We start from the raw sequence: 18,724 nt of genomic DNA, 5'->3' as shown, positions 1-18,724 counted from the left end.
CAGGGGAGGGGGGGGGGGGAAGGAAAAATTAAAAAGGCAAGTCAAAAAGGGGCATATTATGGACAAACATGGTCTCATGAACAGACCAATACTGTTGTACACTAAGGATACATGTGGGCAGAACATGTACTCTTACTACAGAGCTGCTTACAATATCTATTGAAGGTCGCCATATGTATATTGTAGCATGTATAGTAGTAACTGAAGCAAACAGCAGCTTCATATAGTAATTTCACTTAATAGTTTGTACATGACTTGATTCATTCACACTGTATGAATGAACAGATATAGCGAGTATCAAATGGCATGTTTGGCCTTCCCCAAGATGAGTGCTACCGTACACTTAACGTAGTAAATGATGTACCCACAGTACCTCTCAGTGTACAAGCATAGCCTACACTCCCTGCTGTGATATAGCAGTGATCAAGTTCATCATATTACAAAGATTCTGTATATATATATATATATATACTGTACTGTCATTGACTCTCAGGAAAATATTTGAGCATCAGATAAAAAGGAATGTGGTTAGTCATAACATGGGGGGCTAATACAGTACTGTACAACTCATAACAGAGTTTTAATACCTGGAACGGGATGTGTAATAGGAACAGCTGCTGTCATCATGCTTTGTAATATATGTGGAAGGACCCAACATTTATCTAGCTCATCATCTCGCTACAACCAATCCAATGCTGTGTGTGTCTTTGAATATCATCATTCATTTGTTCATACCATTGTTTCTGTGAAATTGATGATATATGATTCAATTGCTTAATTTGTGGGTGGGAAAGAGAAGGGGGTTCGGGGGGGGGGGTGGGGGGTTAAGGGATTGAGAAGGACAAAGAGAAGAAAATGGTGTGCCTGGAGTTCAATTGGGATGTGATCAAAGTTGAACAAACCAGTTCTCAATTTCACAAGTCTTTAAAATAGCATGCTCAAGCCACAACCACAGTTAGTTGACTCTGTTTATCTGGAATAAATATGAAGTTTAGAATCCGCTGTGAGAGTAATTTGAAGACTTACTTGATGTAATGTTTTTGCATGCTAGAGTTTATAGGCAAATCGAGGCAATTCAATTACATTTATTGGACTCATTGGACTGGAATATTACTATTTATTTCGTCTTATAAGATGTATAGACATTTTATTAATTATATTTCCCTAAAAAATGCTGCTTTTAGATGTTATGTAATCAATCAATGGAAGGCATGAAAACATGCAGGTCCATCCCTTCCCCCCCAGATGTGTTGCTTGAACTGCTAACATGAATCTATATTTAACCTCCTTAACAAGTCCTTGAGAGTCATAAAGTCTCAGTCATTGATTTGAGCTGACTGTAATGCATTCCTCTCTCTCTTATAATTAAAATGTGTCTGTGTGAGCATCTCTAGCCAGAATACCAGGCAATGAGGTAATGGGATTGACATTCTGACTGTTCTAATGTGTGAAGTTCTTAGAAAGGCTGCCTTAGGTGAATGTCATATCAATCACTGTAATCTCAATGTACTCTTCTGTACAGTAAAGTACTGTACAATAGTAACAGGCAAATTCTGTCTGCATTGAAGAAGTTTGGATAGGAGAGGAGGATATGGGAGTGAGTCCTATGCATTGTGATGTTCATCTCCTGTACCTACTCTATATTCAATGCATTAAAATACATGACATTCACAATTTCAGATTTAAGGAGACATTGTACTTTGACTATTTCATCACTACCCTGTTACTCACTAATCGTGCAAATTCTCGTAAGTACCGTACGGGTCTGCAATTTTTTTCTTGGTTTCCTATATATTTTTAAGTTCCTATTAAACCATAGAATTATTGCCCTGGTTCAGTGGTCCTACTGAGAATCCACAGTCAAAGATCTCTACCAGTGTTACATACAGACATACAGTGTAGACTGTAGTACTGGTTCTACTTGAAGATACTACAGTATATGGAGTCTATGGACTCAGTGTATTGTAAAATTTGATTCATCAGCTATACAAAGGCTACATTATACATACTTCAGGTAATGTTATGTGATGGGTACTGTAATTCAATGCGATTGCATTCTGTCAATACTGCCACTGTACAAGGAAGGTATCATAAATGGTATCAGTTAAAACTTTGGAACAGGCCACTACTGTAGGTTGTGATCGGTATATACAGTATTATATATAGCAGTTCAGCAGCTGTAGGGAGTGCCATACCCTTTGAGAATTGTTTGTAAAATGGAGGGTTTAGATTGAAGTTTGTAAAATGGAGGGTTTAGATTAGGAAACAGTGGTGAAGATCTTTTGACTGTTGGCAGTAGTCTGTACTTCATATATATGTTAGATATTTAAAAACTATGCAGTTGGAATGTTTGGAATATTTTGTCTGCCATTGTTGGTGGAAAGGAGGGGGGAGGGGGAGGCAAGCCCCTGATTTTGTTTTTGGTAGAGGGCTTAAGTCCTCCAGAAGTAAACATGGTTGAGCCCTTGTGTACAGACATACAATAGGATATTTGAATGTACTCTTGTATTTGCTAGTTCAAGTAAAGAATATTAATATTTTATTTTTCCATTTGCATGTTCTCATGTTTGAGCTAATTTCGTTATTATGCAGCACCCTCTTCCCTCCGAACATAGTGTAGACTGCAAGTCCATCTTTTTTAATCTACAGTCATTCGTTGTGTAATACATCAGCTTAAATGGAAACCAGTAATAGTGATTTTGAAATTTGTTTAGATTTGAACCCACAGATAAATATTAAAAGTGAAATTGCCCTCTTGAACAATACAAAGGTCACTTCCCCCATAATCAAGGAATTAGCTTTGGTGAACAGGCGGGGTTTATGACACGGTATTAATTGAACTTTATGGTAGAGTGTGATGTCACACACCCACACTCAGAAATACGATGTGCGGTATCTTTAAATATTTAAATTGCCATGTCTTTAACATGTATCGTACCAATGGCGGCAAACAGGTCTCACTTAACCAAAAACTATTTGCTGTGATGGTATGACTTGTCACTTTTAAGTTTTGTGGATATAATTACTTCCAAATATCTCTTCTCCTCTTTAATGTAGGTTATATATGTGCTCTCTGGATAAAGTTTGCAAGAAAGCTAAATTAGATATATTGTTGAGGCCAAATTGATATACCTATTCTCCCTCAGAGTGTTTATCCTGCCTGGAACATTCATTGCAATCGAGGAATTATTACATAAACGATTATATAAACGATCCTCCTCATTGTTGTTAGGAATGGATTGAACTTTGACCCATCTGGAGAGTATTTGGAACATTAACACATGCTACAGTTACAGTAGATTTAAAAGGAAGCGTAGCAAGATAGTGTAACTATGCACTCTATAACAGAGTGCATTTTACCAAATTATCTTCACCTTCCCCTTACCCTAGATTCACCCTTGTAATCTCTTAGCTACAGTAGTACAGTAGCATATACAGGAAGTTCCCTACATCACACTTCCTAGAAAGATAACTAATAACAGTTTCTGTTTACAAGGCTGTCAACATACTGTAATAATATACTTTTCCAACTTGTTAAGTACCAGAATACCACTTACACTTTGACCTCCACAGTAACAATGTCATCATGTGGTCAGTCATTTCATAGTTTATACAGTAGCTTAAACTCTGTTTAAGTAGAAAGGTAAATATGTAGATGGATTAACTCCCTGCCCCATCCTCTGCAATCCAAAATGTATCCATAGTGTATATAAGATGTTACTGTTGTATTGAGTATATTACCTGCAGGAGCCGTGCCTCGCACGGCCCGAACAGGTCTTTCACTCTGACCATTGTATTCAGTAGTAGATATCTAGCCAGATGAAGCTCTAATATACCCTGTTTAATTTCAACTACTTGCTCGTGTCTTTAGATCTTGTTCACATACTGTACTGCCCGACATAACTGTCAAGCCATTTAAAAGCATTTTCAGTTGCAAAGTTCATATCTTAAACCCAATACAGTTGGAGTTGCTGAAAAATTCTGTATTAATATTTATTAAAATACCACTTTTGATGACTTTTGCCTGTAACACACTATTGTTTCTCTTCTCTCTTCATAGATTCTTAGTTGGTGCTCCTATATTCAGTGATGACAATCTTCCATTCAATAACACAGGGGGTGTCTTCCGGTGTCCCTTGACCACCTCATTTGATGACTGTACACAGATCGAAGTGGAAGGTGTTGGTAAGTGGCCCTTTTTCCCCCTTCCACCTTTCCATGTTTTTCAACCTGAAGTCATTTGGGGAGAATGAACTATAGCAGAATTTTGATGTCTGTCCATAACGAAATATTTTAAAATGTCCTTGACTAAATTTATTGAAAAGCAGAAAACAAGGATTTGATCCAGCATCGATCATTTGACCGTTCTACCATCACAGGACTCCGAGACCAGACGAACCCAACCGTCAATATTGGTCCGATAATAACTTGTCCAAACTAAGTAAGAAAATCTGATTCCATTTGGGAGAGATATCACCCATTTCATGTTCCTTCACACACAAGGCGCGAGGACGTGATCAAGTCTCAATATGACATTATCATACAGTAGTTAGATCCTCACTGTCATTACAAAATAACAGCCCCCCTCTCCCTCGACATGAAACAAGTTTCAAACTAAGGATACTGTACCTCCCAGAGGGTAAAAGATTTTCTTTTCTTAGCTGTTTGGAAGAGTTATTAATCACAAAGATTTCTGTGATGATCATGTACTGTACAGTAAGCTACAGATAATGGTTGGGTTATTGTCCCCCTTTAAACTTGTAACCCTTTCACCTTAAAACACACTATCACCTTTCAATTCTTCCTTTTCAGGAAAACCCTTTTCATGAGTGTACTGTACAGTACTACCAAACTTTGAATATATGATAATGAGGCTTGTGATGATAGATGAATGCATTAATGCTCTGGTGACTGTTACAGCTGAGGAGTGATGGACCCAAAAATATATCAATTTCAAGAATTGTGGAAATTATTGGAAAAAATACCCAAAAGTAGATTAATTATGAGGTCTTCTATCATTTTTTATCGCTGCCTTTAGAGAGGCACACCAATCAGTTGGGCTTGCATCTTCATTAGTTTAATTCACTCCTTGCTTACCTGTCTCCCCAGAACCTTAGCACTCTCGTTCTACAGTGTCTAGAACAACCAGAGCAGTCTCGTTCAGGAATACAGTATCTAGGCACGATCTTGAGACAAGCAGTAATGTCAAATTTGTTTTACTTGGTTTTCTGCGGAAGGTTTTTTCCCATTCAGAATCATATACATGGATTTCTGTGGTCAGTCTTTGATCATATTTGATTTTTACTATTTAAAACTTTGCATTTTATTGGGTAATTACATTTTAAGTGATATTCTGAAAGTAAACTGAAGTTCATCTTCTCCCCCACCCACCCGCCTCCCCCCCGGTCTCATGCTCTATTTAAATAGCACTTGGTTGTCTATCTTTTGCCCTTCATCAATTTTGATATTATGTTTTGTACCACAGGGGAAGAAGAAGAGTCAAAGGACAAGAACGGAGAATGGCTGGGTGTGACAGTAAGAAGCCAAGGCCCTGGTGGAAAAGTAGCTGTAAGTGTAATACATACATTAATGTACAGCCTTGTCCTTAAAACCTCCCCACCCCCCTCAAAAAAAAGACTTCTTTTCCTTAAATACTAAAATGAAACCACCCATCCAGTTGCTGAATTGATTCACTTCATAGTGAAAAGCAAAGGAAATCCTCTCTTGGTGGTATCAGTATGCAGTGAAAGAAGCGACTGGGTCCCCTAGTCTGCTTTACGTTAAACACAGTGTGAACGAGATCACTGTGCGTGTGATGTTATCGGAAAAGGTCATCGTCGAGGTTGAAAGTAAGATTTTGTGAGGTCCAGGAGTCACTTTCTGCAAATAATCGCTCCTCGTAAACAGGCTTTTTGATAGACCAAGGAGCCACGTGGCAGGGACCAGGAGCCAGTTTGTAGTTTTAAACGAAAACCATGCGTGTAGGTTATACAGGCTTGAACAAAGGGTCAGGGCTTTGTTCAGACAATGAAGATCTTCCACAAGAGAGGCCGACTAAGAACCCTGTCACGTACATGAGAGTCTATACATGAGCGACAACATTAAAAAAAAATAATAAAGAAGCTGATCGCTATTTGGTGAGTGTAACTAGGGTTCTATTTGCCAGAAACGTTTATTCACTTGTCACTAATAACGCTACATTATAGTCTCTCTGTAATGTAGTTAAGAAGCACATAGTGTATCATCACTTTTCCAACTCGTGCTACAGTAGGCGTATACAATATACTTCGTATAAATGCATACTGGAAAATTATATTTCTGTGCAATACCAAATTGATTTCCTAATAGAAAGTGATGAACAACCTAAAAAATGTCACAGAATCGTTGAAATGCTGGCTGCCTGCACCCCACCACTTCCTCCCCCTCACCCCCCCCCCCATGTTGTCGCAAATAATGCTCAAAATCTGCCCAAATCTGCTTTGTTATTGCATACTGGAAAATGATATTTCTGTGCAATACAAAATTGATCTCCTAAAAGAAAGTGATGAACAACCTAAGAAATGTCACAGAATCGTTGAAATGCTTGCTTGCGCGCATGTTGTTGTCCCAAGCAATGCCCAAAAGGGCAAAGAAAATTGAGCACATTAGCAACAGGTGATTATTGATATAAATCCCTAGAAGTAACTGGTTCATATGTTCCTGCACTGAGATTGTATCTCCATCAGTATTTTAACAGAGAGATTGGTCAGATGTTGAGAGACACTCTCGCCTGTCTGACACAGAAGTTAAGTGGTTGACTCTGGAGAAGAAATGGGTGTGACTATTACACGCTCTCTCCCCCCCCCCCACCGCCCCCCCACACACATAATTCTATGGACGCTAGTCAAAAAGAGATGGCCTGTGTTCATCCACAATCAGCACTTATATCTCAGGTTTCAATTGAGCTTCTGTTGGAGTCCTAACCGTTGAGAAATATTAAAACTTGCAGTATAAATCAATGCATTTACTACACTGAAGGTACATTACCTACAGTAGATCTCTGCATTGCACTGTGAATGATTGGAATGCACTGTGTTCATCCAGGCTTACATACCTGAATACTGTCACCATGATCATCATCGTAGCAGCAGCAGCAGAGATGCATGAAATTAAAGGCGGACTAATGGAATGTCTCCCTCGTCATTTATTGCCGGGCTTGTTTAATTAAGCTTTGTCTTGTCTGCTTGTAATTAGTTCGATGATTCCATTATCCGAGGCTTACTTGTTTTTGTCGAGGAGGAGCCATGGGGGGAGGGTTGTCAGTGATAGTAAATACATACATTGGCTGTTGGTTTGGTGGTAGGATGTCATGCCATATCATCTAGATACAAAAGTATCACCTTAAAGGCATTGAAGACTCGCCCCAAACCGCGTGCCGCGCTCTGAAAAAGTTAACTTTCCGTTGCTTGCAAGTTAAGTTTTCTGCTTGTCGCTACGAAATGCAGACAGTAATGCAACGCGATACCTTGTTATCTTTAGCTGGACCTGAGATGTCCATCGCTGTATCATTTGTGCTGTGGGTATTGACCGCAGCTGTATGTACTGACTGTACACTAGTGTCTAATTACCGAAGGTAGCAAGCTGTGTGCGTATTTTCTGGGATCGATGATGGTGTCTAACACTTAGAACTATTACACCTCATTCGAAACTAGGTCAGATTACCGGCATTAAACGTTTCTTTTTGCGCTAGTCTTCACACCCTTTAATGTAGCTTGAGACATTTTTTCCCAATTTAATTGTTGTAAATTCCTCTGAATAAACTCATAGTACACTGGTTAACTAAGTACTACTAAAATTATTCAATTAGTTTCGGAAATCTGCCTTCGTAAGAAACAACGTTCACATCGGTAATGTTTCATACTTTCAATACTCATCAAATTTGTTCTCCATTGCATGCTCAGTTCATTGCTATATAGGAATTTCAGTAGAGGACTGTGTGTACTACTGTACTGTGTCCTGTGACTACTGTAATGCAGAATAAACAGGTTTATACAGTACAGCACCTGAATTCAACATAAATGTGATTAGTCAAACACTATCTGGATAGAATGTCAGTATATCCTTGTGACACTTCAAGATCAACTTACGATTTCACACTGAGCTGAAGTAGGGATTGAATTTTATGAGTGGCAGCACCCAGTGTCTGCATTTAGAGTGGCATTTTGTGTCATCAATTTTGTTGAGGATATTTGATACCACAAAAATTTCCCAGTGACAACACAATGTACTGTAGTTCTTCTTCAATTTGACAATGAAGCTATTAACAATTAATTAAGTAAAAAGCTGCAAATTTTGCAACTCGTTGTCAAGTGAGCGTTAAACGCAGAGATCGGTACAAACTGTCTTTCGAGATTCGAATGTAGTCTACAAATCACTCGCTCGTCGTTCATATTTTACGTAGTGAAATAATGTCAAGATTGTGTCTTAGTTTGATGTAATTGTAAACCTTACTGTACTTTGAGTTATTATGCAAGTCATTTTGGTCTAATATGTTAAACGAAGTGCATAACATTGGGATCATTACTTCATGTGTGTCATAAAAATGAATTGATACATGTCAATTAATGTGCAGATGATGTGACCATTTAGAGGATGTTTATTAATATTGAAAGTATGTTAAAATGTGTTTAATTTCAGTCTGCCTATTCTCATTGGAATTGAGGTTCAAAAGAAATTGTATTTTGCAATCTGTCACTTACCTTTCGGTTGATTATATGCTTCTGTTTTTTTTTTTAATCTTTCTTCTGAAAGTGAATTTACTAATTTTAGTACTGTTTACTGTTGTGTGTTAACAATAGTGTGAAGAAGCAGTCATAGTGTCATCAAGTTTATTGCTATTTCACATCGCATTGGAATGAAAGTACCTGACGAAAGCCACTTTTTAATGCAAGTATCGAAACGATGAGTCACTAGCCGCTAAAAATGTAAACTGTGCGCAGGAAACAACAGTACAGTATATAATCATTTACATGCAGTCTGGAGATTTTGTCTCTGGCATAATCCTTCAACTAAAAAATGCAACTTATTAAAGCCCGACATGCCCAAATTTCATTTCGAAACGATTGACGACATTTATGAAAACTTGTACGACGACGGTGCGATCGTAATAAAAGATTGTAGGTTGACAGGTCTGTCGACTGAACTGTCAGAATGGAATTTAGAATCTCATTCTCTCTCTGTCTTGTTATAAAATTGATGACAGGTGGTCTTTTTCCGTATTATCCTCTCTCTCGTCAGACGTGTGCTCACAGGTATAAGCAGGTCGTGAGAACGGACGGTGTCATCAGCAGTATCAACCCCATCGGTAGATGCTTCCTATTGGAAAGTGATCTCACCATCGAAGAGGCATACAAAGACGGATGGGCCCCTTGCAGCGGCAAAACAGGCGGACCTGACGCGTTCGGTTACTGTCAAGCAGGGACCGGTCTAGCTATCACTAAAGTAGGTCGTAATCATCAAATACGAAAGGCCTCGGTAAAAAAAATCAAAAATCAAAAAATGAATTAAAAAAAAAATGTAAAGATAGACACTTTACTTAATAAGCAACAAGTTCATTGTCCAATCAATTGTGATGTTGTACTTGGGACTATCAGTTTCTTTTCGTTTCAAAATTGAAATGATTGTATAACCTTGAAAAGATAATTCAGCTGTGTGACAGGATGTGATGTTTATGTTGGTTAGGTTTGATGAAGAAGATTAGTTTTGTCAAAATACACAAGTGGTATCATTTGTCTATGGGGGGCCCTTTTGTGCATCTGTCCAACAAATTATGTCACGATAACTCCAAAATTATTTCCTTTTAGTCATACGATATCTATGTGTCTAAGAGTATGTTTCACATAGGAATTGGAATAAAAATTTCTATACTCTAAAATACATTACCAGTGAATTAGATGGTTGATGCTCTGTCAACCTGATAATCGATTCTCGATACCTTTCTCTACACGTTGCCGCACCTAGTGAGTAGATAATCCTCTTCATTTTGGTGTGCACAAGTTCACGATACATATTAACACATGTATGTTTTGGCATCATAACAACTAAACGGTTTCGTTTTCTGGTTCACGGTTGCAGCTGTAATTTACACTCACAGTAAAATTCAGCAACTTTTTTTCGTTTTTTTTATTCAGAAAGAGAGGGGAGATTCCGGTGCTGATTTTATCATCGGTGCCCCAGGAGCTGGAAATTGGCAAGGATCTATGGTCGTCACAAATCCCAAATTTCACTTATGGTGGTCTGAAATCACGCAGGAATCTGTCCGGGTCGACCTGAACAGTTACTTTGGTGAGACTGTGCTGAAATCTTTCTAGAGCAAATTTGAAGTTGTTTTTTTTTTCATCACATAGTAAAAGCAGCCTGGAAATTGTTGCAAAGAAAGACCATTCGCTCCTCTCTCACCTGTCTCCCACTCCACATCTGCACTTTCCCATCTACCTAAGCTTCTACACCTCGGAATGTTTCAGCACCGCCGCACCCCTCCCTCTCGGGGCATCCCTGCCCACTCGATCCCATAAACCATCCCGCAGACTACTACTACATATACATCTTGTAACAGGAATATTTCAACGTTTTTTTTTCGTCGAAACAAATTTTCTACATTTGGTGATCGTTTCTTGAACTTCCTCACTCGCATATCAAGTTTCTATCACATTTTAGCAAAGAACTATCTGAGTATCCTTCATTGTTTTTTGTGTATTTACATGTTTTGTCATCACTCTGATAACCTTGTATTTGTTCGTGGGTTTCGTTTCCGTACAGGAACTTTGCTAGGCATTGCTTTTCTCGACCTAATTGCTCCTTGTGAGACATGGTCCTTAAGCCTTCCTTCCATCTTAGCAGATGGTATTTAGAGGGTTTCTGGTGTGTCTAGACGGTGTTTGCCAGTTTTTTCTCCCGTGTTTAACATTGTGTGTTAGGCTATGGAGCTAGGCTTCTCCCGCCTTGCACAGGCTTTTCTTGGTGTAACACTGCTAGTTTCAGTGTCCCATATTGGCCTGGGTTGTCTAGACCACAGACATCCTTTCCCTGTACTTTTTCGGTGGACCACATCTGCCACTTGTAATGCATTTGTAATGCAGGAGGTAACATTGGCCAAACGTGATCCAAAAAGTTTGTTCCAAAAAATTTGCCTAAAAAGTCTATCCTTATCTTGTAGTGTGTAGCTTACCCCTATTGTAGACACAAGTGTTCATACTTCACCTTCGTGTTTAAACTTTGTTACATATGGAGTCAAAAAAATAACAGTGGACACAGCTTACCATATTTGGCTAAAGGCTGAATAAAATATTTGAATTATTTACTCACACGCAAAGTCCAACTAATATTTACTTTGAGGTATATATGTAAAACAATGTGTAAAATTTGCTCATTGCGTCCCTCCCTGTCTCCAAACAGTTTCTGCACTCTCAATTAAAGTATAAAGGTAGTCCCTTATGCCGTAGACCTGTATGACCTGATAAGGTCATCTGCCCTCACTTTACCTCACTTTACCAATTTACGCGATAGCAGGCGACATCTCACGTTTCTTCTTCTTCTTGTGCACAGGATTTTCGGCCACCTCTGGAAAATTTGTCGAGGACAGGACGACCTTCGTTGTCGGAGGGGCTCCGAGGGCAGATGCTAAGGGTGCCGTGGTCATCATGAAAAAACAAGAAGAATGGGGGGAGAGAGAATTGGTGTTCGTCGATATGCTGGTCTCTACCTCTGCATATTCATCATTTGGTTACGATGTCACTGTGGCCGATTTGAATGGCGACGGGTGAGTTCTAAGCGCACGACCATCTGCGTAACGATGTATGCCCCATCCCTGCAGACTGATAAAATTATGCGAATTTATTCAAGGCGATCAAACAAGGACTGTTATCACGGTTAAAGTTGGCTTGGTATAAACAGGAAGCCGTAGCTCTTTTAAAATCACTGCGACTGTCCATAGCAGCATGTTCATTACACAGAATTTAACCTATATATTCTTGTATCATCCACTCGTAAGTCCATCACTATCATTGGAATAGAGAATATATGTATGTGTGTATGTATGTATGTATTTTATTACTTCCTGTAAGCAGGAACTCGCGAAGAAGCCTCATTTGGCTTATCAAAGCCGCAAGCTGACCGAAGTCAGCCTCTTACATTCATATTTAACGTTAATGATTATGAATTGTCAATTGTCAACAACTCTGTAACTGGACGACATACATTAATCTTGGAGTGACTCAGACGAGGGTCCTTATGATTGCACCAGCGTTAACCGGCACCGGCGTTAACCACTAAGCTAACACTCCTAGATATATAGAAACATATTTTTCTTGTTTGGTACAGGCTGTCTCATGGACACCTATTCGAGCTGAGTGAAGACATAATTTTTACATAATTTTGTTTTCGACAGGTATGATGACATCATCGTTGGAGCGCCAATGTTCTTTGATCGAGAAACACAAGTCGGTGGCGCTGTTTACGTGTTCATCAACGAAGCTTATGATGTAAGTTGATTTTTAAATCACTCACTAACGTTATGAAACGAATGTAACGTTCTCCATCTCTCAGCTCTCGAGCGGCTGGGATAACACTGGCTTGGAATTCTATGGAGTGGTTTTTTGTCCGACCCGATCGTGTACAGCTAATTGACAATTTATGCCTGAACATTTCTTTCTCAAGCTTGTATCTAGGTAAATGTTAGGCCTGTGTGCATCTGCTATGGTCATGTTGAAGGCCTAAGCCTATTTGCAAATAACAGGTTTTGAAAGCCACACATCGGATCATTGCCACTTGATGGTTGTTACCCTTGGTGATAAGCGTAACAACAACATCTGGATAATGGGTCTCACTTGAGTGCACTCTCTCTCCCTATCATCTTAGAGTTTGTCCACGATTACAATCACAATTCGAACAACTACGAAGCCCCAAATCCGTCCGTGCACCCAAACGAAAACGTCCCACATGGTATGGTTAACACCTCTTTTGTGCAGTCGTGTAAGATTACTGTGAAAGCAGTTCGTAACGAAGAAACAAAATATGAAAAAACTATTTTCAAAATTATTTCTTTATAACTTATATAATTTTAGGTTTACAGTCTTGTTCAGGGCCAAGGCCCTCTCACACGACTTTACAACTTAACCCTGGTCAATGGTAACTTGTCACACCTACACACCAAAGTGTGCACAATTCAATCAATCTGTCCTGGGGCACCACCGTGCACCACAACCACGTGTCCCCCGGGGGACTTCCCATAGGGTGCAGCCACAAACCGGCGCAAACAACTATATTTACAAGTTACCTCCCAAGTCCCCATTTATACACCTGGGTGAAGAGAGGCAGTGGAGATAAAGCGCCTTGCCCAAGGACACAACGTAATGATCTGGCCAGGGCTCGAACCTGTAATCCTTAGATCACAAGTCCACTGCCTTAACAACTTGACCACAACGCCCTCTCTTTGTTCCCTGTTTTTTTCCTGTTTTTTCATATTTCTTATTTCAAATCTTTGTACTCACTGGACGGTTTACAAAGCCAAATACAGAACACTGAGTGTGGAAATTCTACATGCGGTTGGAAGACTTATTTCCCAGCCCTACCCACCGTAATTGGGTCGATCGAACGATCAATTTGATTATTATGTTGACTAACATTTTTCTCTCCATCTGCAGGGTACCTTCTCTGGAGTGGACCCAATCATCATCACTGGGCCTCTTGACTCAAGATTCGGTATGTCTGTCACCGGTCTGGGAGATATCAACTGGGACGGTTTCGAAGGTAATGAAAATTGCTCGAGATTTTAAGCCGTATCACAGGGTTTCATTTTGCAGGCGAGCGACATTGGCTCCGGGTACCTTTTTATCCAGCGTTACATTTTTTGCGCACGTTGGACGGAAACCTGGGTTAACAAACTTTAACCCCCAGTTGATTCGGAAACTTTGGGAGATCATAGGGTCTTTAAGTTTCCATATTTTGAACAGTGAATTATTTGACTTAAATTCTCGAATGTAAATGACTCTCAAAGTTTGTACCTCTCCCCCCTCCGTTGAATATAATTCAACCTTGTAACACTGAAGGTACGGCGGACAAATGCATTCACATTAATATCATCTCAATTTTCCAGCAATTTTCATCATAAGCAATCATCTGCAGCACACTGGAGTGATTAAAATATGACTTGTTACCTTGGCAACACATCTGTAGACATAACCCGACTAGTGGTCTCCAGTAATGTACGGTCTCATTTGCAAAATGTGCATTTAAGGTCATGATTTTAACATTGTGACGTAAAGCCACGAGTCACAATTTATTCAAACATTTTGTGGGTGGATCTGCCTTATTTTCGCGGCCAGAAATTGAAAATGTGAATTTCGGTTCCTTAATTTTACTTTTATATAAAATTAATCTTCAGTTAGTTAATGAAGTTAGGGACATGAGTCGCACAATGTTCCCTACATTTGATTTTGTTGATTAGTGAGAGTAATGAACATCACATTGCAGAATGAACGTTGGTGACTTAGGGAGGTGGGGGGGGGGCACATAATTAATTTCAATCTTTTGTGTTTGTGTGTGTGTGTGTGGTTCAGGCCAGAAAGAATAATGTAAATCTCTTAATTCCTAATGTAATTAAGTTTGGCATGCTAAGCAACTTAATCGTATTGAATCTAGTCAGAGGAACATGTTATGAATGGTCCTAGGTCCAATTTAACATTTCTTCCCAAATTGCATATTATCGGTCAAAATCCAAATTTTATTTGCAGTGATTTTCTGATCCTTTTTCAGATTTTGCTGTCGGTGCTCCTTATGAGAACGATGCACAGGGTGCGGTCTATGTCTACCTGGGCTCCGCATCAGATGGAGTAGTCCAACCTTGGGCTCAGAAGATCACCCCTTCAGATTTTCCCGCCAATCTCCATAATGCGATGCTTCCGAACAACACTTTTGGATATTCACTGTCGGGAGGTATGGACCTCGATTGGAACGCATTCCCGGACCTGCTCATCGGCGCTCTGGATTCAGAGTCTGTTGTCCTCTTGAGGTTAGGATAGAATAAACACAGGCAAACATTTTTTTTTCAATGCTTCTAAAAGATGGTATCCGTATCGGATTTAAATTTCCAGAATGCTGAAGCTGCGGTCGGAGGTTCTCCCCAAAAAATTCTCTTTATTTCTCGGTGCTTTTTTTTTCTTTTTGTCCTCAAAAGCTATTCCTTCAATTTTTGAGGTGAGTCAAAATCAGGAGACAATTGATCACAAAACCTGTGAATTAGTACGAGAGGTCAAAGGTTATGTTAGGTTGATGAGTAGAGTGTGTGCTCTTTGTTTAGACAATTTTCCTTTTGGGTTCAATTTCTAAGCCTGTTTTGGGGTTTCCTTTCTTTTGGAATTGTTAAATTCTTAGTCTTTTTTATGATTATATTTTACCGTTCATGGAAGTTAGACTACATCTTTTAACCTCCAAAAGTATAGTTTGATTGATCTTAATGTACATGTGTGTTAGGCTTTGTGTGTTATTATCTTCATTCCTTTTTTAAGGTTCACCGTAATGCATGTGGAGAGGCGGTGAGGTAGAGTTCCTCACCTCTCAGGATATAAATGCCTTTTCTCTTTTCCCACAAACCCGCCCACCCCCCCACCCCATCCCCCACCACCCTTGCTCTGATTGGTTTAAGACAAAACAGTTAGCAAAACGAATTTCCTAGCTGGACACTGCCTATTGGTGTTGTACCAGTCATACACATAACCAATCCGTTCATCTCTCAATTCAGGATCCAGATATCTGAGATTATCATTCTCTGTTTTAACATTTGGAGAACTAAAGAGTAGATATTACTTCCATTTAAATACTTTTATCAAATTGCAGCTGTCATGTATTTGTTAATAAGTAAAAAACGAAAGAAAACATCCTCGGACAAGCCGAACTCTAACATATTTTAAAAAAAAAAAATTTTTCTCCTCTTGTTGCATTTTTAGAGGCAGGCCAGTTATCAACATGACTGCTACTGTAACAGTCAGTCCCAGTCAACTTGACCGAGAGAGACTTGACTGTAATGTCGGTGGCGAGCAGAAACTCTGGTAAGTCCTAATGAATTCTAGTAATTATAGACAAATAAAATGCGCATTAACCGATCTCGGAAAGTTCCCAGTAAAGGAACGTTCAGGGTTTGATAGTTTGATAACTTTGTACCCTTTTTACGAATGTCCCGAACCATGTTAAGTATTGTAACTCCAATAACTATGCAAAACTAAACAGATTTAGCGTTATATACGATACTCGATTTGTAAGTCCTTCTCCTTCTTGGGCGGTGTCTGAACCTTATTGCATTTGTGATACTGGTGGGTCGTGTTAGGGTCACATGTACACGGGATTGAAATGTGATCGGATTGTCGGTGACACAAAGACCATGCTGACCACTTTCAGCAAGTGAACGCAAAACCGTTCATTCTCTGTTTTAACTTTACTTGTTCCCTTTTATGTAGTTGTCCGAGTATAACAAAATTGACTCCAGAAAGAAAAAGATAAAATTGTGGAATAGCAAATGTAAACATTTGTTGTTGTTTGATCTTTTACAGCTTTACCATAACAGTTTGTGCTCAGTACTTCACCGCCTCTAAATTTGATGAACAGTTGGGTAAGTATGGCCTCCTGTGACCTAGTATGACATTCTGTGACCTTGTATGACCTGCTGTGACCTACTACTACATATTGTGACCTAGCATGACCTGTGGTGATATAGTGTGACCTGCTGTGACCTTGTATGACTTGCTGTGACCTGACTTAGCATGACCTGCTGTGACCTTGTATGACCTGCTTTGACCTTGTTTGATCCTCTGTGACCTGTTATAATCTACTGTTACAGAGATTAGGCAGGAAACACAGGTACAATATATAGTCAACCATGCACAGTTATATATATTCATGTCTTCTAGGTCCAATTTTCGTACTTATCATCAAGTTTTCTACTGATTGCTACAACCATTCACATTTCATAGTTATAGCTGCTTTCCTTTAAACTTAACTGTATCTTTTGTTTTTTCAAAGGTATGTTAATTTGCAAAGATTCATATTAAGTCTCATTCGGTTGAAGATGTCTGATGTCTCCCTTGCGATATCAATTAGTCCACAACTGTCAATGAGGAGCATTTTTTTATCATATTTTTTTCAAATCCTTTTGGGTATGCTGGATAGTGGTAGTGTTTGGATGATACGCACAAGTCTTATGGTTATGTAATGCCACAGTACTGTCATATGGCCAAAGATGATAATATAAGTTTATGATATTTATAACAAAAAAGGAGAGATGGGTGATGCCTGGAGAGAAACAAGAGATACATGCATATGCAGGTACAAAGCCCCTCCCTCACCCAAGCCTCGTCCATCTCACAACAAATAAGCAAAAGGTTGCACATACCTCCTTAAAACAGGTTACACTCTCTGTAGTGAATATTCTTCAGGAATTGCCTTGTGAAGACATCCCAGACCATCCATCATAAGAGTGGGTGGGCAGTGCTTTGTAAAAGGTTTATTCCAGACTTAGTGTGCATTCACGTCAATGACTGAGAGTGACCTATAACTTCAATACTATCAGCCGTCCCTTAAAGGCATTGAAGACTCGCCCCAAACCGCGTGCGGCCATCTGAATAAGTTAACTTTCTGTTGCTTGGAAGTGACGTTTTGTTCGTGTCGCTACAAAATGCAGACAGTAATGAAATGTGATACCTTGTTATCTTTAGCTTGACCTGAGATGTCTATTGCTGTATCGTTTATACACTGTGCTGTGGGTATTGACCGCAGCTGTATGTACTGACTGTACACTAGTGTCTAATTACCGACAGTAGCAAACTGTGTATTTTCTGGGATCGATGGTGGTGTCTAACACTTCTGTTACACCTCATTCAAAATTAGGTCAGATTACCGGCATTAGACGTTTCTTTTTGCGCAAGTCTTCACACCCTTTAATGACATCTTTCGATCCTCATTTGCACTCAGACGTCATATTCGAGGTGGAAGCCGAAGCTAAGCGTCGCAGCCTGGGTCTGAATTCCAGGGTCTACTTTGAGGGGGCCGACCCGGATCATATTCTCTCAAATCAACGTCTCTCCATGAACTATAAAACCGACGAAAGAGAGGCCTGCTATCCTCCGATCCAAGCTATTTTGAGAGTAAGCATTATTTCATCAGTGATTGAATCTTCCTACATGTCGGAGACAAACTGATTCCCGTTTTACCTTTTTTTCTCTCGGGTTTCCTCCCTGTGCAATCACTCTGACAAATAGTGATAAGAAATCATGAGAATTAGTGCTCAAGGTTACATGTAAGCTATGATACAGTTTATACCTACATATTTGTTACATTACCATCTCCATTTCAAAGTCCCAACATATCTATATTCAGTGCCAAAATGAGTCCACTTATTTGTAGACTAGAGAACAGGTAAGGGGTATGGGCGGGGGAGGGCAGGTCGAGGGGTGGAGAGATAGATGATTGATTCAAAACAGGTTGGTTACCTCTCTATGCAGTTGGTTGCAAAATTAAAATCATTGTCTTACCTCCTTCCTCACAAATAGAACATCTTGCTTTATAACTACTGTATCATAGAGATTAAACAGAGTATTTGTTTGATTGTTTCTAAAAGTTGGCTGCATGCCAAACGGTTTTCTCCTCTATTAAACATAAAAAAGGAAGGAAGGAAGAAATTGTTCATTGTTTGCTGAAA

The 18,724-nt window shown here is 39.3% G+C and overlaps 1 protein-coding gene across 5 annotated transcripts in view; it reads left to right on the top strand.

Moving 5' to 3' along the window:
• Positions 1–18,724, top strand: part of LOC139959182 (integrin alpha-6-like) — a 51,053-nt gene that overhangs the window by 6,872 nt on the left and 25,457 nt on the right. For all 5 annotated transcript variants that reach the window (XM_071956784.1, XM_071956783.1, XM_071956781.1 and 2 more), the window contains exons 2-12: positions 4,061–4,185; positions 5,486–5,568; positions 9,277–9,480; positions 10,170–10,323; positions 11,584–11,797; positions 12,425–12,518; positions 13,680–13,785; positions 14,791–15,046; positions 15,981–16,082; positions 16,581–16,639; positions 17,998–18,170. In XM_071956784.1, the coding sequence (XP_071812885.1) occupies positions 4,061–4,185; positions 5,486–5,568; positions 9,277–9,480; positions 10,170–10,323; positions 11,584–11,797; positions 12,425–12,518; positions 13,680–13,785; positions 14,791–15,046; positions 15,981–16,082; positions 16,581–16,639; positions 17,998–18,170 (1,570 nt within the window). The remainder of the gene's footprint in view (positions 1–4,060; positions 4,186–5,485; positions 5,569–9,276; positions 9,481–10,169; positions 10,324–11,583; positions 11,798–12,424; positions 12,519–13,679; positions 13,786–14,790; positions 15,047–15,980; positions 16,083–16,580; positions 16,640–17,997; positions 18,171–18,724) is intronic.

The sequence above is a fragment of the Apostichopus japonicus genome, chromosome 18, assembly GCF_037975245.1.
Source record: "Apostichopus japonicus isolate 1M-3 chromosome 18, ASM3797524v1, whole genome shotgun sequence".
NCBI classification, from domain to species: Eukaryota; Metazoa; Echinodermata; class Holothuroidea; order Aspidochirotida; family Stichopodidae; genus Apostichopus; species Apostichopus japonicus.
This window is presented reverse-complemented; position numbering and strand designations above follow the sequence as displayed.